Here is a 23,537-nt window from a genome sequence, read left to right as displayed (position 1 = left end):
CTTTTGTTCCTGGGTATGATTCTCTCTTATCCCTGGTACCTTCCTAGTCTTCTTCATTTCCAAAGTCTTTATGTTTCTCTTTTCTCTTTATATTCAGAAGTGCTCTTAAACACAACTGAATAATTCTTCTCCCCAACACCAAATCACCCATGGAGCCTTTATATCTCTTAAAATGCCAAACATTTTTCAAGCTGAGGCCCAATATATATATATGCTAGAATCCTAAATGCTTTATCAGAAAGCTGTGCTAGCCTGTGTATTTAAAGATATTGCATCAACACTTGCAGGTTCTTTTAGTAATTTACATTTAATTTGTATTGACTGCTCATTTTCCCAACAAAAATGTATTGTCATACTTTGCATCAAATTCCATCTGCCTTCTGCCTGCTTCTTCTAACATCTTGTCCTCTTGTAGTCCATTAATGTCCTCCTTCCATCTGAAAATTTCCAAATTGCACCCTGTAATCAAGTTTGAAAAATAACCAAAAGCCAACAACTGTTTCCTATCCCAAAGCCTATCTTGTGTCTGTGCTAATACTGTCCCCTTTATATCACAAAGTTCAACTTTGCTCATAAGCCTAACATTTGAAGCCTTTTGAAAATCCATATACTTAACATCAACTGCAGTGTCCTCATCCACCCTCTCTGTAACCTTACCAAAAACTCAATCAAGTTCGTCAAACTTGATTAACTCATAACAGATCTTCACAGGTTTTTCTTTATTAATCTATGCTTGTACAAGTGGTTGCTATTTCTTAAAGTTTCCCTACCACTGCTGTTAAATTTGCTAGTGTATAACCAGATGATTGATCTCCGCCATAGAGTCATACAGCACAGAAATGGACAATTCAGTCCAATTCGTCCATGCCAACCAAGTTTCCCGAACTAAACTAGTCCCATTTGCCTACGTTGGCCCTTATCCTTTCCTATTCATGGACCTGTCCAACTGTCTTTTAAATGCTGTAACTGTACCAGCCTCCACCACTTCCTCTGGCAGTTCATTCCATACACGCACCACCCTCTGAGTGAAAAAAGTTGCCCCTCGGGTCCCTTTTAAATCTCCCCTCCCACCTTAAAGCCATGCCCTCAAGTTTAGAACTCCCCTACCCCAGGGAATAGACATTGGCTATTCACCTTGTCCATGCCCCTCATGATTTAATAAACCTCTATAAAGATCACCTCTCAACCTCTTACTCTCCAGGGGAAAAAAAGTCCCAGCTTATCTGGCCTCTCCTTTTAACTCAAACCCTCCAGTCATGTAACATCCTTGTAAATCTCTTCTGTACTCTTTCCACTTTAATGATATCCTTCCCATAGCAGGACGACCAGAACTGTTGACAGTAATCCAAAAGTGGCCTGTTTCGCCACAACATGGTATCCCAACACCTACACTCGGTGCTCTGACCAATGAAAGCTTTCTTCACCACCCTGTCTACCTAAGATGTCACTTTCAAGGAACCACGTACCTGCACCCCAGTCTCTCTGTTTGACAACACTCCCATTAAGTGTTGTAAGTCCTGCCATGATTTACCATACCAAAATGCAACACTTGGCATTTGTCTAAATTTAACTATAGGGGAGGCAATGGTCTAGTGGTATTATTGCTGGACTGTTAATCCAGAGACCCAGATAACATTCTGGGGACCAGGGTTCAAATCCTGCCATGGCAGACGGTGGAATTTGAATTCAGTAAAATATCTGGAATTAAGAATCCAGTGATGACCATGAAACCATTGTTGATTGTCGGAAAAACCCATCTGGTTCACTAATGTCCTTTAGGGAAGGAAACTACCATCCTTAACTGGTCTGGCCTACATCTGACTCCAGACCCACAGCAATGTCGTTGACTCTCAACTGCCCTCTGGGCAATTGGGGATGGGCAATAAATGCTGCCTCATCAGTGACACTGTCATCCCATGAATGAATTTTTAAAAAAACTCCATCTGCCCCTCCTTGGCCCATTGGCCCAGCTGATCAAGATCCCATTGTAATCTGACATAACCTTCTTCACTGTCCACTATACCACTAATTTTGGTGTCATCTGCAAACTTACTAACCATACTTTATATATTCTCATCCAAATTGTTTATATAAATGACAAGAAACAGCAGACCCAGCACTGATCCCTGCAGAACACCACTGGTCACAGGCCTCCAAACCCAAAAAACAACCCTCTACCACCACCTTCTGTCTCATTCTGTCAATTTTGTATCCAATTAGCGAGCCCTCCCTGAATCTCACATGATCTAACTTTACTAATCAGTCCACCATGCAGAACTTTTCAAAGGCCTTGCTAAAATCCATGGGACAGCGTCTACCATTCTGCCCTCATCTATACTCTTGGTAACACCCTCAAAAACAAAATAAAAATCAAATATGTGAGAAACAATTTCCCTCACACAAAGCCATGCTGACTATTCCGATCAGTCCTTGCATCTCCAAATTCATGTAAATCCTGTCTCTCAGGATCCCCTCCAACAACTTACACACCACTGACATCAGGCTCACTGGTCTATAGTTCCCTGACTTTTCTTTGCAGCCAGTCTTAAATAAAGGCAAAACATTAGCCAACATTCAGTCTTCTGGCATCTCACCCATGGCTGTAGATGATACAAATATTTAGGGGCCCCACAATGTCCTGGGATACGCTTGATCAGGTCCTGTGGATTTATTTACCTTTATTTTAGAACTCCAGCACCCCCTGCTGTGTAATGTGGACTCTTTTCAAGACATTCCTATTTATTTCCCCAAGTTCCCTAGCTTCCATGTCTTACTCCATAGTAAATACTGATGCAAAAATATTCCTTTAATATCTCACCCGTCTCCTGTGGTTCCATACATGGATGGCCTCATTGATCTCTCCCTCGTTGCTCACTTGCCCTTAATGTACTTTGTCTCTAGATGGTTTGCAATTCTCCAGTTCTCTGGCTTACCAGAGTGTCTATTGGAAAATTGTGGCCATAATGTCTGTAGCTCCTACCTCTTGACAACCTAGGATCCCTTCTATCCAAGATAATGGGAACTGCAGATGCTGGAGAATCCAAGATGATACAATGTGAGGCTGGATGAACACAGCAGGCCAAGCAGCATCTCAGGAGCACAAAAGCTGACGTTTCGGGCCTAGACACTTTTCTGTCACACGTTGTTTTGTGCAGTCTGTTTGTCCCTCTCTGATGAAGGGTCTAGGCCCGAAACGTCAGCTTTTGTGCTCCTGAGATGCTGCTGGGCCTGCTGTGTTCATCCAGCTCCACACTTTGTTATCTTGGGCTCTCCAGCATTTGCAGTTCCCATTATCTCTGGAAAATGAATTAATTTGTTTTCCCTTCTGTACCTGCTTGTTAGGATACTGGTCCTAACTCTGTTCAGGTGCAACCTGTCCGTCTTGTACGCATGCTTGCTGTCACAGATTGGTCCCAATCTGTCTCAGGAATCTAAAGTTGTCCCACCTTGGAGTATAAGGAGTTAGGCCTAGCTATGTCAAATGCAAATTAAATGGTATACATCATCACAGGAAGTGATGCAGTGTCGCATGGTCTTTCCCTTGTAGCATCATGACACGATGAAACCGCAGTGATGCGTTTCTTAAATGAAATTAACGTTTCTATTTTAGTAGAATTACCTATGTCAATGTTGTTTAGCAGCACACTGAGACCAAGAATATTCTATTTACCTGCACCTCATTTCTGGCCATGCATTAACCTGCTGTATCCTCCCATTTCTACTCTTGCTAGCATGTCGCTCAGTAATAAGCCATAAGTTATGTATGCGATCCTGCTTTTTTAAGTTCCTCCCCACTTCTTTAAATTCTTGACTAGAGGACTTCAATGCTCTTCCTCCCTGCATCACTAATCATAATGTGGATTGGGAAACCTGCATCTGTGTGCACATGGTGGAAGGTAATATGTGTGAGCTGAATATTGTGGATGAGAGAGGGTCGGCTGATCTTGTTCCAGTGCTCGCTTACCTGCCTGCTAATTTGCAGTGGATTTATTTGATTTAGGCATAACGGGATGTCTTGCTATCGTGGTGTTGGGCTTTCACAAGCTGCGCAAAACCAAGCAGAAAACATCGGTGCATCTGATCCATATGAGGGTGGCTGCACAGGGCTTTCTGGTGGGAGCGATGACTTTGGGGTAAGAGATAAACCACTCATCAAATCATTTCCCACACTGCCATAAAATGTCAGCCACCAGTATTCTGAGGAGAAGGTTTTTTACATTTGAGCAATATTTCAGGAATGAGACATTTCCAAAAATGTTTTTATTTTGGATCAGACCTTTATTTCCTTTTGTTCAGAGCAATGATTTTAAATTGCCCATGAGAAGCGTACTTTGGGAACTATCGGGCTGTCGAGCAGCTGGAAAAGTGAGCTGCTGTTCGACTGACATCAGTGACCAATCTGCCACTCTTTACTTCAAACTTCCAAGTGTCCAGTTGTGCTTACATCTTAGCTATTTGTTTTTTTTATGGGGCAAAGGTTTTCTATATCGTGTGAGCAGCCTGAGGGTATTTCCTCTTCTGGGAGAGAGGATATGTTTGCACAGTAGCTTGGATGGTGCCTTTGGAAAAGACACAAATCTGGCGTCTGTGGGTGACTGGGGTGTGTTGCATTTGGGGTCTGTGGGTGGGGCAGAGTGTACTGGATCAGGGAGGTTGGGAGTGCGAGTACACAATCTGAGGGAGGGGTGAGCGTGGGGAGAGTACGTAGAGTTCACATGTTGCTGCACATGTTTACAGCGTCTGTCAATTAGAGAGGGAGTGTATGGATGTGGTCTGGTCATGTGTAGGTGCTATCTGTGTGCAATTTCTACAAATAGGATTGGGGGGTGGGGGTTTGGAGCAATATGTGTGGGGTCCAGGGGATGGGGTGGTGGGGGAAGGAATTTGATTTGTACGTACATTTTTCAAATGTCTTCACCCCTTTTCATTGCCATTTGGGGTTCCACTCCTTGGCTGTTCCCTGTCCATTCCTAACCTGTTTCTACAAAGTGGTACACCATGCAGCCTCCCTCTCTCTACCCCAAGGACCGAGATTTACCAGAGCTCATTGTGAGTTCCTAGCCCTATGATCTTGATTCTGCACTGGGCATCATCTTTGCTCACAGAATCAGCCGCAGAACTCGGGAACGGGAGAGTAGATCTGTAGAAATTGGATGTCAGTCTTTCAAGTAGAAGTGGGTGAGCATGAGTTGGTGGCTGGATGATTGGTCTACCAAACAATGTCCAAGTGTCTCATCTGTTTCAAAGTAACTCTTCAATATTCATTGTTACTGTGACATCAAAACATCTTTAATTTTTACAGTTCATTCAGTTTCCACTTCATTAAACTTGGTAGCATCCTCTCCCTCCTTCGCTTTTCCACCTAGTTTCAATTTCAGCAATGCGTGTAAAGCTGGGCTATAAGTGAATCTCCCCTGTCCTCTTCTCTCCTGACTCCTGATATCTCAGATATTGCCTCCCCGACGCTTTGCCCAAGGATCCATTTTTAATGTGAGATTTGACCGTCTGGGTTATTGCACACAAACCCACCCCAAGTCCTGCCTCAACTTTCCAGCAGTAATCTCCGAACTGGTCTCAATGCTGCTATCCCCGTTCCCAGTTCTTGCAAACTGAGGACAATGGCAAGTTGCCAATTATTCCCCACCTGTGATCATCAAATTCATCAGTCTGAGGATGGTAACTGGGATTGTTGGTTTGCAAACTAAGGCAGCAATGAGCTAAACTCCTCATGCAAAAGGAGTGTAGTGACCCAATGATGTTGAAATTTCCATCTTTTCCAGGTGTTGCTTACTCTATGTATAATGATCACAGCAGGAGATCTCGGCAAAAATAGCGACCCTCTGCGAAAGTGAGTTTTGTTTTTGGACAGTGGTTGGGCTGGGAGCCTGACTTATTTAACTGATCTGTATTCTTGGGGGAAACTGATGAATTTGATGATCACAGGTGGGGAATAATTGGCAACTTGCCATTGTCCTCAGTTTACAAGAACTGGGAACGGGGATAGCAGCATTGAGACCAGTTCGGAGATTACTGCTGGAAAGTTGAGGCAGGACTTGGGGTGGGTTTGTGTGCAATAACCCAGACGGTCAAATCTCACATTAAAAATGGATCCTTGGGCAAAGCGTCAGGGGAGGCAATATCTGCAGTTTGAGAGACCACAGAAGGTTACCTAGTTTGCTGCTGACAAAGTTTGGTGATTTTATTTTCTTGTCTCTAGATCTGCTCACTGCCACATAACTCCCATTGCGAAACCTCTGGCTGTCCAGTAGTCCTCTGCTGCGGCAGCTTGGAGCTGTGGGTGCTGCATCTTGATTTTGGTATCCCCTGCACTGTGTTTCTTGCTGACAATTAGTCAACAATGCAGACAAAATCTTTCAACTTTGTTTCTTTGCATCACTGTTTGCCTACAGCTGTATGCTTTTTCTTTCTCAGTTGTTCCTCTGCCTTCTTTCAAAATATGACCATGTAGCAGTGGCTAATCTTTACGCGTACTCACTGACTCTAGACTCTCTGTGACATCAGCCAATGTCACTCCTACATCAGCTGATCTGCTGAAACCTTAATTCATACTTTTCTTAACTCTAGACTCAATTGTTCCAATGCACTCCTGGGAGAGATGTGGTAATGTCACTGGACTGGTAATCCAGAGGGACAAGGTTTCAAATGCCACCATGGCAGGAATTTAAATTTAAATAATAAATCTAAGGTTGTGCAGGACATTGGTGAGACGTCTTCTGGAGCACTGTGTCCAGTTCTGGTTGCCATTGTTAAAGGAAGGACATGAATAAACTGGATAGGATTCAGAAGAGATTTACCAGGATGTTGCTGGTATGGAAGGTTTGAGTTATAAAGAAAGACTGGATAGGCTGGGGTTAAAATAGTATCAGAGATAATGGGAACTGCAGATGCTGGAGAATCCAAGATAATAAAATGTGAGGCTGGATGAACACAGGCCAAGCAGCATCTCAGGAGCACAAAAGCTGACGTTTCGGGCCTAGACCCTTCATCAGAGAGGGGGATGGGGAGAGGGAACTGGAATAAATAGGGAGAGAGGGGGAGGCGGACCGAAGATGGAGAGTAAAGAAGATAGGTGGAGAGAGTATAGGTGGGGAGGTAGGGAGGGGATAGGTCAGTCCAGGGAAGATGGACAGGTCAAGGAGGTGGGATGAGGTTAGTAGGTAGATGGGGGTGCGGCTTGGGGTGGGAGGAAGGGATGGGTGAGAGGAAGAACCGGTTAGGGAGGCAGAGACAGGTTGGACTGGTTTTGGGATGCAGTGGGTGGGGGGGAAGAGCTGGGCTGGTTGTGTGGTGCAGTGGGGGGAGGGGATGAACTGGGCTGGTTTAGGGATGCAGTAGGGGAAGGGGAGATTTTGAAACTGGTGAAGTCCACATTGATACCATATGGCTGCAGGGTTCCCAGGCGGAATATGAGTTGCTGTTCCTGCAACCTTCGGGTGGCATCATTGTGGCAGTGCAGGAGGCCTATTATCCTGGATAGGCTGGGACCTTGTTTCACTGGAGTGTAAGAGGCTGAGAAGTGGCCTTATAGAAATTAATAAAATCATAATGGGTATAAATAGAGTTGATGGTCGGTGTCTTCCTTAGGATGGGAGCTTTCAAAACTAGGGGGCATTTCTTAAGGTGCGAGGAGAGACGATTAAAAAAGACACAAGGGCAAATGTTTTACACAGAGGGTGGTTCATGTGTGGAATGAACTTCCTGAGGAAGTGGTGGATGTGGGTACAGTTACAGCATTTAAAAGACATTTGGATAAGTACATGAATAGGAATGATTTAGAGGGATATGGGCCAGGAGCAGGCAGGTGGGACTAGTTTAGTTTGGGATTATGGTCGGCCTGGAATGGTTGGACCAAAGGGTCTGTTTCAGTGCCGTATGACTCTGTGACTCCATAAGTCTCAATAATGGTCAGGAAACTATCAATATTACTGCAACTGTTAAACACATGATAAAAGCAGAAATGTTGGAAATGCTCAAGCAGCATCTGTGGACAGAGAAACAGTTCTATTATGGTCCCTCCCAACTGACTGGAGAGCTGTTTGAGGTCCCACATCACCTGTTGAGGCCCAGTGTTATTTAATTGCAGTCTGACACTGAAAGAACCAGATGGGTGGGCAAATCCTGGGCTGGCAACCTCACCAGGAGCAGTTTCCAAGTGGTACGCATTGCATAGCTTACAGACAGCTGGCACATGTACAGTGGGCCCAGTGGCTTCCTTTTGTGATGTGTCATTCTGTGATATGATGGGCAGACAGTGTGATTATGAAAAATAGGTCACTGCCAGGTGAAAGGAAGTGGGTGGTCACACTTAGGAACTGCAGACCTGTTTTTCTTTTATTTCATTGGATATAGGCCAAAATTTCTTCTCCCCATCCTTAACTATTGACACATTGGAAAGGCTCAGCAAAGAATCACAGACTGATTGGACCGTCAAATCCAGGAACTACAGACTGATTGAGAAGCCACACCTTAAAACGACAGACTTACCCGAAAATTAGACCCACGAACTAGGGACCCACAAGGAAACTACCTGATAAATGATAATCATTACAACTTTAGAGGGACTAGACTGTCGGAGATATTGCAGAAATCACAATTCGGGTATTGTTCCACATGATAGAAGGGTAGCACTCCCATAAAGTGTACATTTAAATGGCATTTGATAGTGTAGGTGTGCTGGTCCTCTCTTCAATGATAAGGTTTGACAATAGTTAGAGTATGGTGTAAGCTGAAGTGAAGGAACAAGGCTGTCACAATGGTAGCAGTGGATGGGGCTGGATGCTGATGGGGTTGCCCCAGAGGTTCACTTGCAGGGCTCTTTCTGCTGATATACATGAATGAGTTGCAGTCTCAGTCTATATGCTTTGATGTGAAAAATTATCTTTATTCTGAAAAGTGCAGAATCTTACATATTGCAAGTACAAGTAGGAAGGCCATGTGTACTTCATGGTAAGGATGCACCTAACCAAGGGGTACATTGGATTTTGTGAGAAGAGATACTGTTTCTGGGATGATGGGCTCAATAACTTCCTTAATTTAACCCCAGTGTTTTGAAGCTATTCATCTTCTAGATTTCATGGATTTTTTTTTTTAGACATGCAGGCAACTCAGATGGTAGGATAGCCTGCCTCTGGACTTCATTCCCTCCCCTTTTGCTTCCCCAGAAGAGAGAGATTCAGAAAAACAAAGCTTAGCCTGGGCAGGCAAGAAACCATAGACAGATTGGGAACAGTGAGTCTGCCAACTGGCTACAGGAGAGTTCTCACTCTATGTGAACAATGCTGACTTTGTCCAATGTGTCACTGGCAATCTACCAATGACAGTTAGATTGCACTGTGCAGTTAGATGTCACCATGGGGGAAATGATTTGTGAGACACGAAATATAATTTCTCCCATATGCTCAACCTGCATCCCAACCCACAATGCCCCGCCCTGTACATTTTCAGATACCCTTAGAAAGTCTGTGAATATGTTTGTCTTGCCATTTGCTTCAATGATACAACCCAAAGGTCTATACAAATTCCCATTTATCCACAGACAAAAACAAATGCAACACTGCATAAACGTTAGGAATCCATCTATGTTCTACTGTCCAAATACAGATTCAAATACTGTCCAAATATATTTATAAGGCTTCAGAATGGCATTGTGTACATTTCACAGTACATGAGCAGCCTTGATGGTTCCAAGTCAATCCAGGAAACTCCAGTCAATCCTTGTGGAGATTTGCACCTTGGAACTGAAAAACTGGAAGCATCTTTCCCCGGACCTCCAGAAAATGCTGCACTATTTCCTATTCTGCACAGGTCATGATCTTGCGAATCAATGTGTTACATGATTGCCTAAGGGCAGTTCTGATACAAGTGCCACCCGGATTCTCTGTCAGCAATAAAACTGTTGACAAGAAATGTTGATTGTTCCTGGTATTTAAAAACAGATTCTCTGCCTTGGTGTTCCCCTGCACTTGAACAGTGAATATAGTCTTGGGATGTTCATCATAATGACTGCAGCAGAGAATGGGATTCATCTTAACCTCCTGACACTGTCAGCTTGAGATCACCGTGGGATTTACGTGTGGTTGTCCATATCACTCAGCAGAGAGAGTTCCATAGGTGTTCTGAAACCAGTCTAAGAGTAAGAGAAGAGAGAATAAGGGGCAAGTTAGTTGATCAGGTCATTGCTTCAGCTGAAAATTGCTGGAAAAAAAAGAGACACTAGATGTTCTTCATCGTGCATTGGTCAGGGCAGAATCATAAGAATACAAGATCTTGAAGGGAATAAGGGAATTTATATTGTATGAGCAGAGGGTGCTGATTGGTTGGCAAGGGGACTCTAATTGCTAGAGGCTTTGCCATGGAGAATGAGTCCGGGAACACTTAACTGCCAGGTTTTTGTTTAAAATCAGACTAGGCGAGTCAACATTGATTGGTCAGGGTGTTACCATGAGGATTGGACCAGAACATAACCACTGTCCAAGTTTATGTTCTGTTGCTAAAGGCGCAGGGCGTGGGCATGTTTTTTCTCTTTGTGATGCTTCAGTTTGCCACAGGTTACTTATTTGTGTATTTACCCACTCAACTTGGTGTGTTGCACTGGATGGACCTCCCTGACCTGTGCTGAGTAAGCTGGACTGCAGCCAGGTCAAGGTTACTATCACTGGCCTCTGTGATCTGGGGATGAAGGTCGGGGAACTTGGAATTGTCAAAAAAAAATTTCCTGCCCTTGATCATTACCCAGTGAGCCATGTTGGAAAGTGCAGTGCCAAGGGCAGAAGCAGCCTTGGCCGTCATGCACCCCTTGATTGAAAAGTTAAAGACGGAGATTGTTTCGCAAAGGATGCAACTTCCGTAATGAGGTGTGGGGCTGATTTTTTTTGTACTCGTAAAGTACACGGTCCCAGTTACGTCATGCTAAAACAGCGTCACTATGAGGAGACTGAAAACCAAAGTGTTTGACATAATTACAGAGGATTAAGAGTTTCACCTTATAGGGCCCAGGTTAAGGGAAGGTGATGGTATAGTCTAGTAGCACTACAGAATCCAGAACATCTGGCTATTCTGGGTCCTTGGGTTTGAATCCGATCATGGCAGATGGCAAAATCTAAATTTGATAAAAATCTGCAATTTTTAAAACTGCTCCAGTGGCAATCATGTAAACGTCATCCAAAATAACCCATCGAGTTCACTAATGCCCTTTTAGGAAAGGAAGCCGCTGTTTAAACCTGGTCTGGCTTACATGTGTCTCAGGCCCACAGCATACGGTTGACATTTAACTGCACTCACACTGGCATCTGTATCCCATGAATGAGAAGAAGGTAAAGAAAAGATCATAGATTGGTGGGTGGGTGCTTTTTCTGTGACGGTCAGGCAGCAATTGTGTTTCTTTCCATTTCTTGTTTGCACAGGCAAAGTTCAGCAGATCAACAAACTGCCTTGGAATGGCTGTAGGACAGCTGGGGTGGGAAATAATAGATGGTTTGAAAACACTGGTTACATCGGGGGGTCACCAGCGTGAGGATCTCTTCCAATGTCCATAATCTTGCCTTAGTGATCACACATAACCTTTTCAGATGATAAGGAACAGGAGAAAGTAATTGGCCACTCCTGATGTGGAACTGAGCCCCAGTGTAGAAAAGGCCCAGATTTTATTCCCCAGCCTATTCTGTGAGCCAAACCTAACCAGAAACAGCTAGAGGAATGCTCCGGTATGCCTCAGTTTCTTTACATTATGAATAGAATAAGTCATGTTGTGATTCCTGCTCCCCATCATTATTTAGGCACAGTTATGGGAAAGCATCTTTGTATGTCTCTGTCTCAAAATGTTTGTGTGTATTTGTATGTGCTATGGGGAAGGCATGCATGTGTCACCTATGTTTTCACATATGTCTGGGCCTATATGTGGCCCATGCGTCTATTTGCAAGACTGTGCATGCCAATGTGTCTGTGTTTATATCTTTGTGTGTGTTCTTGCATGTCTGTGTCTGTGTATATGCTTGTCCATTCACATGTGGTTGTCAGTGTATGTGTGCAAATGGCTGTTTACATGTAATAGATACGTATGTGCATACTTGTGTAATCATGTCTCTGTGTGCGGGTGTAGCTGTGTGTCAGATGTGCATGCATGCTTGTCAGTATTCGGGGATGTGTGTCAGTACGTATGCCCATTACGTGTGAGAGTATGCATGCACATATCTGTGCATGCATATTTAGGTGCATGCGTGTTTGGTTGTGTAAATCTATGTTTGCACAAGTTTTGTGTGAATACATGTCTGTGTGTGTGTGTATATGTATGTATATACGCGCGGCCTATCGATGTTGACTTTTGTCCAATGAGCACTAAGCCAAGTTACCACACGAGAACAATGCTAGAAATCTGTATTGAATAGACAAATGAGCTGCAGTCAAACTTGCAAAAATCCTTTGTCCAAAGTCACTCAAAACAGTGAACTAATACAATTGTTGTAATCACCAGTTGTTTTTCTTCTCCTGCATAGTGCCATTTACATTTAAAAGTCTGAACTACAAATGCTGGCGACTGGGACAGAGCATCCACTGACTGTGAGACTTTCTTCAAGTTCAGGTGTACTTTCAACAGACGACAGTTGAATATTGTAATAAAGGTATATAGTATTATCATTTGCAATTTGAGTTTTAAACTAGAGAGCTTTGTGGCTTTAGTTTTGTGGCCTTTTTTTAAAGAGGTCAAAATCATTTGGCACAGTGAGCTAAATCCATCATTTCTAAGAAAGCATGAACTTTAAGTTAAATGCCTCAATCAGACAGCTGGGAAGTTAGTTGAAGAAGTGTTTGCAAAGTTGAATTGGATGACATACAGAAAAACAGACCAGATACCACCTGGTTTGAGTTGAGTCCAGAAGAAATAGGTTTCAGTTTTGAAGAATCAGATTTTTAGTTCAGAAGTTTCACTCTAGCAGAAAGATAGTCTGTCAGTTGTGTGCAAAACTCCAAACTGAGAGAATTGAGTTTGTAGAAGTCTCCCAGCTGTCAGAAATGGAAAGGAATCCAGACTCCTAGAAATAAGTCTCCAGGCCATCAATCTTGAAATAGTCAGTTGAGCAAGAATTCCTCAAATTAAGATTGGAGTGATATTTTAGTGGGATGGAGTATCTGTAAAGAATATGGCTGGGGGAGTAAAGGGTGAATTATTCTTTTTGCTGCTGATAAGATCTTTCTAAACTGTCATACATATAGTTTTCCTAATGTGAATATGTCCATTGACAAACCACCATGGTAACTGATACAAGCATTAAGCCAGGTTTCATTCTGTGGGAGCTGACTCATCCAACAATCTCAGTTGGGACGATAACAACATGGAAATTAACAGTGACAGGGGCAAAAGAGCTGATAGTTGGAATATTTCATACATCTCAGGACAGATAAACACTTGGGAGGTTCTAACTCCCAAGTTAGAACTACAAAAACAATTTAAAAAGCAGTCATCCATAGAAGTGTTCTCTATGACAGTGGAAGGTGCGCACCAAATCATCAGCTGTGCCCACCAAGCCATTACCAGCATGCAAATATTTGGGTAATCTACACCATCTCTAAAGCAATTTTCTACTGCACTCGTCACTATGTATAAAGTTGCTGGTCTACAGTTGCCCCAAGTTAATTGTGCATTGCTAAAGAGTCCATTTGACATCAGATGTGTGCTTAATTTGGATGCATCAGTCAGAATCAGAAACTAATGATTTATAGCTCATAGACAATTAGTACTTACTGGTGTCTTCAGGAGTTGCCTACAGGAAGATATACATAACAAGAAAACATCACACATGGCCAGCTCCAAGATTATACAAATCGTCAAAATTTGTAGTAACTGTTAACATTACTGGCACAATGGTGTAGCTGGTACAAGCCAATGACTGGTACAGAATCATAGTAGAGATTTATCGAAGAAACTCATTACATGCCTAGTTCCCGATCGCTGTATGAATCGGCACTGTTATGGAAATTTCAGTGAAATCGGTGAACCTTTACCGAAAGTGCCTTGATAGATCGTCTTTCTAGATCATAAATGTGGAGAAGTTTCATTCATAAAGCTTTGATGTGCAAATAGGTCTGGCACAGCTTAACACTGAAATATGTTGCTGATGGCAACAGGAGTGTTACTGTGTAATACTGGTGTACTGTATTGGTGCGGTGGGCAGGTCTGTCATGATAACATTGTACTGTACTGACGAGGACAGGTCTGTCACTCTAACACTGGTGTACAATACTGATAGAGATACACCAGTCACTGTCTGACACTGGGATATTGTATTGGTGGGGACAGGTCTGTTATTGTATAACACTATTATAGTGTGAGTGAAGATGGGGCTGTCACTGTATGAGACCATGACACAGTACTGGCAGAGACAGATTGGTCACTATATAACTCTAGTATATAGTACTGGTAGGATCAGGTCAAATGCAGTGTAACATTTGGATATAGAACTGGTGGGGACGTCTGTCACTGGTGTACTATAATGGTTTGTGAACAAGTCTGTTAGTGTAAAACACTTGTCTACAGTGCCTTTGGGGAACACGTTATAATATCCTGACTGTGTCTGGAGTAGAATCTAAATCTGTGGCTTGATGCATGTCTCATTGAATAGCACAGCAGGCTTGAGGAGCCGAATACTCTAGTCTTATTTTGTATGCTGTTGATCACTGGGGAAGCTTTCATTTGCCTTACTTCTCTGGTGGAAAATAGCATGCTGTCAGACCATAGCGTACAAGATAAAACACATTTATTTACAGGGTGCATGATACAGAACCACTGAGAAGATATTGAAACAGTACAATACTTAGAGAATGACAATCAAGATTTTCCATGGGCATTTAAACTCCCTAATTTTAGAAATCATGTTTGTACAGGTTGATAAGTAGGAGCAGTTTGGATAAAAACAGTTTATTGTGGACTGTTGTCTTGTATCAATTTCTCATCACCTTAAGTGTACATCTCTGGCCAAAACTGAAGTAAGACAATCAATGTTCTGATTAATAGATAATGGGGAATTGCTTATGGTAAAGCCATTTTTCTGCACAGTTTGAGAAATTGTACAGTTTGAATTATAAATTCAATAATTGGGGTTGGGAGGGGGTGGTGGTGGTGGTATTATTGCTGGACTGTTAATCCAGATAACATTCTGGGGACCTGGGTTCAAAAGTGGCCATGGCACATGGTAGAATTTGAATTCAGTGAACATCTGGAATTAAGAGTTTAACAATGAGGGTGAATCTATTGTTGATTGTTGGAAAAACCCATCTCATGCCCTTTAGGGAAGGAAATTACCATTCTTATCTGGTCTGGTTTACATGACTCCAGCCCTTGTTACCACAACCAGCTTGACACAGAGTCAAGCTAAGGATAACTCAATAGAAGATCTGACAAAAATGTAATTATTATTTTTCTCATTACTGGTGAGTAATCAGTAACTATGCATTAAGAAGCATATATAGTTTAATTTCAAGGGACATACTGTATGAGGGCTAGTGTAACCCCCCCCCCCCCCCCCCATTTACACAGAACAGCAAAGTATGAGAGAGTGAGAGAAAATAGAGCATGAGGCCCTACTGACATGGGGCTTGGTCTACAATTGCTTTAAACTACTCTGGTTTCATAAACGCAATAACAGAGACACACAAGCAAATTAGTTTATTTTTAAAAAAAATTCAATGGTGTCATTACAGAATTCTGAAGACTTCATGATCAGAAACAGATCAAACTAGAAAATTACAATCGGAATCTTCATCACAGGCTTTTGCTGCTCTTTTGTGCTCAAAGCAACTATTGTCAATGATTTCCAAATATGTAACAAAAAGTGACAAAGCAGAGCTGCTCTTGCCTGCGTCCTCTACCTTATGCAATATTCCCCAACGTTTCTACTATTCCCACCCATTCAGATTTACAAAGGGGAAGGATGATGAATCATGGAATGAAGAGAAATAGCTCATGGGTAAGAGATTTGGAAACTGCTGGTTGTGACGTGTCTACATTCTTGAAGGAAACGAGCAAAGGAAATGAGAATGGAGATGAAGAGATGCTTAAAACCGGGAGGATTAAACACAAGATGCTCTCCGTTCTCGTCACGGCAAACAGAGTGCCTGATGGTTATTTGAAGGTCTGAGGCAGAGTTCAAATAGAGACACTTATTTCAGGCATACCATATCACAAATTGATGCTCAGACTCAACTACTAGTAGAGTTTCTAAATCAGCACTTGGGCTGCACATCTCTCCTCCTCAATCAAATGCAGCATCTCACTCCAGAATGGAACAGACATCCAGCAGTTCTCAGATACTCAACCCTTGATGGAAGGCTTTACAATAAACTTAGCCATCTTTTAAAAAGGTAGCCCTGTTGTTATTACTATAAATAAGACTTTTTTTGTTCTAGGCTTGAAATATTTTGAGGACCAGAAGGATAGCATTTGGAACAGATTTAACTTCAGCATTAACTTGCTTGCATTGATGAAAACAAATTCTCACATGAAATTTATCATGTGGATCGAGTTGATTTTAATTTGTGGTTTTGAGAGTGTGTCAGAACTATTCTCTGAAGATCAAACTTGGGGCAAATCAAACTATAATCTGTAAAAATCTGAAACAAATCTCATTCGTGCCAGGTCTGACAGTTCAACCTCTATTCAAGAGAGTGAACCAGGACCAGCAGGGTTAAAATACAAAAGAATCCACAAGACCATTGTTGGAAATGGACTGAAACAAAAAGCATATGTGGAGGGTGTGTCTTTCTTTTGCTGCAGTGATTTTCCCCTTCAAAAAGATTATCTCTTGCTGGGATACTGTTTTACGGTGCCAGGCACTGTCTGCTACCTCAATGCACCATCTCCTGAGTGCTTTGACAGTAATGGAGGAGATCTCAGCTATGCTTGATCCTTCCAAAGCCCATACACAATAGGCCGAGTTAAGTGTGGCAACAGTAATCAAGAATAATTTTTTAAAACTCTTTCCCCTGTTACTTAAGAGCCATAAACTGTAATCTCAGTTGAGACCAGTGAATTCATTGCAGACCATAGATAAAACCTTAAACTGAGCTGAGGAGGACCTGGAGACAGTCAGCAGCAGCTAAAAGAGTGACAGAGGATCCTGTGCTTCTGAAAATGCGAGACAGAGCAGTGACAGCAGCTTCTCAAACAAGAGAGAGGAGGGAAAGCAGTTTAAGAAAGAGAAGAGTGGACGTGCACGGGGAGGGCAGTGGGAGATAAATACTAATAGCAGAGAGCACAGTCAGAGCTGAGGCATCTCAGGTAAACAGGTAGGTGAAGAAAGTAGTTACCTAGCCACAGTTTCAGGAAGTAGCCACAGCCCTTGGATTAATTATATTGAACTTAGTCTGTGGTCAGGGATGGGCGGGCGTGACTGTGAGTGAGACAGACTGAGTGAGTGTGGACTGTGGGGATCCAGAGTTTAGTTTTGGAGGAGCCTTAGCTAGTATCCTTGTCCAATAGTTAAAGGTTCTTGCTCCCGCTGCGGAACTAATCACAGCACCATAGTCCGAAACAAGTGGAGGCAGGGAAGAAAAACGTAGTAGTAAAAGGGGATATTATAGGAATAGATACTGTTTTCTGCAGCAAAGAACAGAGTTTCAAAGGCTTGCCTGCCTTGTGCCAAGGCCCAGGACATTTCTTCTGGGCTACTGAAAAACTTTAGGCAATGATCAGAACATGGTTGAATTTCAAATTTTGTTTTGCTCGGATCTCAAATTAAATAAGAGCAATTACAGATTACCAAGAAGAAGATGTCTAACGCAGGCTGGGAAAATAGATGAAGTGGAAGGTCAGTAGATCAAAAAATAGTAACACATACAAAGTTGTGAAAATGAGCTGTAGTCCAAAGGTTAGGGAATTTCTTTCTGGAACTAATAGCGAATGATTAAAAAGCTTAGAGAAAATTGATTATGAAAGTAAATTGGCAAGAAATATAAAAACAAACCAAGTGCTTTTATCAGTATATTAAAGGAAGAGTAGCTGATGTCAGTGTGGGGACCTTAGAGGATGCAACTGGGGAATTGAAAACACCAGGGAAATGGCAGATAATTTAAATAAATATTTTGCAGCTGTTGTCACAATAGAGGACACAATAAATATGTCAAAGCTATTAGATAAGCAAAGTACTGATGGGAGGAAAATCTTAACAGTCTCATGAGGGACAAAGTAATGGGACTAAAGGCAAACAAGTCACCAGGACCTGATGACCTGTATCCAATGGTTTTAAAGGAAGTAGCTAGAGATAATGGAGGCACTGACTGAAATATTCTAGAATGCACTGGATTCTGGGAAGGTTCCAGCAGACAGGTAACTCTGTTGACAAAGGGAGGTAGACAGGAAGCAGGAAACTATAGACACGCTAATGTTTGTTGTTGGGAAAATGCTACAGTCGAGTATTAAGGAAGAAATTGGACATTTAGGAAAGCTTCATGCAATCAATATGGTTTTATAATTTTCTCTTTTACATTTGATAAATTGGGAGTTCTTTGAGGATAGAACAAGTAGAGTTGATAAAGGGAAACTGGCAGAGATAGCGTATTTGGAGTTTCAGAAGGTAATTACACAAGAAGTAATAGGAAGTAATGTATGAGCTTGCATTACACACAGAAGATAGTGTTTAGAATTGGGATTAACAGGTCTTTTTTTAAGTTGGAAAGAGGCAACTAGTTGCCTGCCATCTACATTACTGACTTGGGCGGGGGGGGGGGGGGGGGGGGGGGGGGGGGGGGGGGAGAAAGAGAAAGAGAAAATTCAGCGATTTATCCAAATTTGATGATACAGAAATAGGAGGAAGTGCAGGTTGTGATGAGAACAGGAGGAAACGGCAAGTGGATATAGACAGATAAAGTGAGTGGGCAAAAAAAGTGTAGCAGATGGGGTTTAATGTAGAAAAGTAAGAGGTCATACACTTTGATAGGAGGAATCAAATAGCAGATTACTATTTAAATGGGGGGACATGCCAAGTACAGCGCAGAAGGATTTGAGTGTTCTTGTACATGCAACACAAAGTTAGCAATGGGTGCAGCAAGTAATTTAGAAGGCAAATAGACTTTATTGCTGGGGGATTGGAGTATAAAACTGGTAAGTCTTGTTACAAGTGTACAGGGCACTGCTGACACTATACCTAGAGTACTGTGTACAGTTTTATTTCTCATATTTTAAACAGAATATATTGGCATTGAAGACAATTCAAAAGAAGTTCACTTGGCTGATTTCATGGATGAAGAGGGCTGACTGATGAAGAACAGCTACACACATGGGCCTGTATTTATTAGACCCGAGTTAAGACGACTGCGGGGAGATCTTATTGAAACGTACACGATTCTAAAGGGGGTTTGATAGAAGATGTTTCCACTAGTTGGGGAATCTTAAACTAGGGGACGTAGTTACAGAATAAGGAGATGCATCTAAAATGGAGATGTGAAGAAATTTCTTCTCCCAGAAGGTAGTGGATGTCTGGAATTCTCTACCCCAGAGAGCTAAGGAGGCTGGAAAGTATTTCAAGAAGATGTAGATAGATTTTTGAAATATCGGGGAGTTGAATGCTTTGATGAACAGGCACAAAAGAGGAATTGAGGTCCGGGGTAGATCTGTCATGACTTTGTTAAAGTGGCAGGCTAAAGGGTAGGCTCCAGCCGTTACTTGTTATGTTTAATGAAAACCTCAGGCCTTCCTGGTCTACGTGATCTCGTACCACAACTAGGTGGCACATTGCAGAACTGGAACACTGTTCAGTATTTAAACTTCAAAAGTGAAAATATTTGCTTTCAAAATTTAAATATTAAAAAGACAAGATATAAATACATTTTCCATCCATTTCATATGTAACTTTACCCAATAGTCAGCTCAGCCTGCTGTAGCACAGTTTCCAAACATTGCTGGAAATGTGGGTTTGAACCTTCCAGACTCCATAGCTACTCGGTCAGTACAGAAGGAGTTTGCAAGACCCCATTTTCTGATCCAGTGCCACGACAGAAAACTGGAAATTGGGTCTTTAGGAATACATCACACTCCTGCTTGCACATACTTATAAAACTTCAATTTTCACTCCTAACCTATATTTCAAATTGTGGCAACCTTTAATTAAAATACTTCAACGATAAAACACTGTTTATTGGTGAATTTTAGGACCCACTCTCTTCCCCCAAAGATACAATGTTCTGGACATGTAGGGGAGGAGTACTGTTGAGTCAGTTAGTGATTTGAAGAGAGAGACCTGCCCAGAGCATTGAGCCAGCAAATGCTCAGCTACAGCAGCCCATGCACTGATTTTTTTTTTCCAATACATAAAATTGTTCTAATTTAAAAACATTACAAATCATTTACAACAGAACTTCTACATCTGAATCATGACTACACAGTACCTTTTATACAATACAGATTTGGGATTTACAATTAGGTCGAGGGCAGCAGGCTCGTGGAGGTCAATCGATCATCCACTGCTGTATCTGCACAATTATCTAATATCTAACAAGTAGAGGGCTAACTTTGGGGTTTACTTAAAAGTTACTAATTAATAATTGAAATCCTAAAGCCCTACAACGGTTGCTTCATCCACAGGGACTGTTTAACTGAATGCCCTCTGGAGAAATCTTGGATTAGAGTAGCTTCTGTATGGTTCCCCACAAAACGGTGCTCAGGGTGCAACCCAACAGAGCTAGATCCCTAGCGTCTCGATACAGGGATGTATAAAGGAGCTTTCTCTGGTTAACTCCCAGACTCGCCTTGCTCTTCTATAAGCACAGCACTGGTGCTGCTTACCGTGCGTCCGCAGTTCAGAAAGGAGACCCCCAGTGAGACTGCGCAGTACCAGGCCTAGGGGGAAACAAAAAACAAAAGCAAAGGTCACTTCACAAAGTGAACGCTCTGAGCATTTCTTCCATCGCACCAGAATCAAAGCAACAGGCACAGTTGACTACTAAATTTTTTCCTTTCTGCAATCTGTCTAACAATCACCCAAATTTCCTGAAAGCACAGAGATTTTTGTGTGCTAGATAGCAATATTTATAAAGAATAGGCTTACAGTCTCATTATCCCTTGCAGAGAGTGAACCAACTCAGATGTGCTGCTGACATTTCAAGCAATACTTATAAATTAGATTTCTTTCCACTTTTCTCATGAACCTTCAGATTTGTCTTATTCTTCTTTGAGTACAGAACTGTTGTTGCTTGTGGTACATCTTCAGTTCAGAAAGAAAACCTTTTTGCAATCAGGATATAGCGGGGCAGTTTTCCATGTTATCGGGTAAGTGCCAGTGTGGAGCTATACTAGAACAGCTTGACTAGGAGCGCAGCATGTTCTGTAGAACAAGCCTTTAGTACTATTGCCAGAAAGTTATAGAGTCATACAGCACAGAAACACACCCTTTGGTCCTATTTGCTGTGCCAACCAGATATCCCAATCTGACCTAGTCCCATTTGCCAGTATTTAGCCCATATCCCTCTAGATCCTTCCTATCCATGTACCCATCCAGATGCCTTTCAAATGTAATTGTACCAGCCTCCACCATTTCCTCTGGTAGCTTGTTCCATACACACACATACATTTTGAAAAAGTTGCCCCTCAGGTCCCTTTTAAATCTCTCCCCTCTCACCTTCAACCTATGCCCCTCTAGTTTTGGACACCCCTACCCTGGGGAAAAGAACCTTGGCTATTCACCCTATCCATGTCCATCATGATTTTATAAACTTCAATAAGGGTCACCCGTCAGCCTCTGACGCTCCAGGGAAAATAGCCCCAGCCTATTCAGCCCCTCCTCGTAGCTCAAACCCTCCCACTCTGGCAACATACTTGTGAATCTGTCCTGAACACTTTCATGTGTAGCAATATCCTTCCTATAGAAGGGCAACCAGAACTGTACACCCCATTCTAAATGTTAGATCCCATAGCCTTCAAATGTCTCCAACTTTTTCTTGATATCACATGGAGTGATTTGATTTGGCTGAAGACTGGTATCTGTGATGCTGGGACCTCTTGGAGGAGGCAGAGATGGATCATTCACCTGGCATTTCTGGCTGAAGATTGTTGCAAGTACATCAGCATCATCTTTTGCACTGATGTGCTCAGATGCAGATTTTTCTGGAGCCACCTCCTCCTGTGAGTTGACCGAGTGTCCACCACTGTTCACAAGTGGATGTGACAGGACTGTAGAGCTTAGAAATGATCTGTTGGTTGTTAAGGATGCATTTATCTCTGTCTGTCACTTGCTGCTTGGCACACAAGTAGTCCTGTGTTAGCCTTTATCAGGCTGACATCTCACTATTAGCTATACCTGGTGCTGCTCCTGGTATGCCCTTCTGCACTCTTCACTGGGCCACGGTCGATCCCTTGGCTCGATGATAATGGCAGAGTGAGGGATATGCTGGGCCATGAGGTTACAAATTGTGTTGGAGAATGACTCTACTGTTGAAGGCCTACAGCACCCCATGGGTGCCCAGTATGGAGTTGCTAGATCTGTTTCAAATCTGTCTTATTTAACAGCGAGTGATAGTGCCATACAATACAATGGAAGGCTTCCTCAGTGCAAAGATGTGACTTAATCTCCACAAGGAATGTGTGGTAATCACTCTTACTAATACTGTCATGGACACTTGCAGCAGGCAGGTTAGTGAGAAGGAGGTTGAGTACGATTTCCCCACCATCTGGTTTCCCTCCTTTTTTGAGGCTGTTATTTTTGATACTCAAATTAGCTTGGCCCATTTCAGAGGGTGGTTAACAGTTAACCACACAGCTGTGGACCTGCAGCCAGCAGGCAAGGACGACAGTTTTTGTCCTAAAGGACATTAGTGAATCAGATAGGTTTTTAAAGAAATAATAATAGACTTTAATTCCAGATTTTATTGAATTCAAATTCCACCAGCTGGTCTAGTTGAGTTTGTGAGCAATGGTAATTCCCAGGACAGTCACAGTTATTCAGTGATGGTAATGCCATTGAACATCAAGGGGTAACGATCAAATTCTCTTTTATTGGAGATGATTACTTCTGTGTGGCTCAAATGTAACTTGTCATTCATCAGCTCAAGCACAAATTCTGTTCTAGAAAATCTCACGTACGCCCTCTCCAAGGCCTTGACATGCTATGGTACCCAGTATTGGACATAACATTCCAGCTCTGCTTAACTCATGTTTTATAAAGGGTTGGTGTGGATTCTCTGGCTTTGTACTCTGTTCTGCTATTGTATATACTTATAGCTAAAGATCCCATTTGTGTTTTTGAAAGGCTTTTTTTAAAAAAACTATTTATACATTCAAAGCGTATATATTCGCCCCATGTCTTTTGGTATCTGCACCTTTAAGATTGTAGAAGCAAACCCATATTGCCTCTCCTCATTTCTCTTAATCAAATGTATCATTTCACACTCCTATTTATTTCTTTTGCTCTTCCCCCACCCATTTCACCATCGTCCTCACAGTTTACTACATTCGGCTGTTTCATATCATTTATGGATATTGAAATTTTTAAAAATTAACTGAACCTGTAATTTCCTGCTTTGAATCAGCGCTGCAC

At 42.3% G+C, this 23,537-nt stretch overlaps 1 protein-coding gene across 4 annotated transcripts in view; it reads right to left on the bottom strand.

Annotated features, from left to right (window-relative positions):
• Positions 1-8,893: 8,893 nt before the first annotated feature.
• Positions 8,894-23,537, bottom strand: part of slc11a2 (solute carrier family 11 member 2) — an 88,393-nt gene continuing 73,749 nt past the window's right edge. For 3 of the 4 annotated variants that reach the window (XM_048523613.2, XM_048523610.2, XM_048523612.2), the window contains 2 exons: positions 20,792-20,845; positions 8,894-10,147 (listed from right to left, as the gene is read on the bottom strand). In XM_048523613.2, the coding sequence (XP_048379570.1) occupies positions 10,088-10,147; positions 20,792-20,845 (114 nt within the window). In that variant the 3' untranslated portion in view covers positions 8,894-10,087. Of the gene's footprint in view, positions 10,148-13,759; positions 13,779-20,791; positions 20,846-23,537 lie in introns of all 4 variants that reach the window. The other variant, XM_048523611.2, reaches the window with a different exon arrangement.

Source organism: Stegostoma tigrinum, chromosome X (genome assembly GCF_030684315.1).
Source record: "Stegostoma tigrinum isolate sSteTig4 chromosome X, sSteTig4.hap1, whole genome shotgun sequence".
NCBI classification, from domain to species: Eukaryota; Metazoa; Chordata; class Chondrichthyes; order Orectolobiformes; family Stegostomatidae; genus Stegostoma; species Stegostoma tigrinum.
Note: the sequence above shows the minus strand (reverse complement) of the source record. Positions and strands in the feature narration are given on the sequence as shown.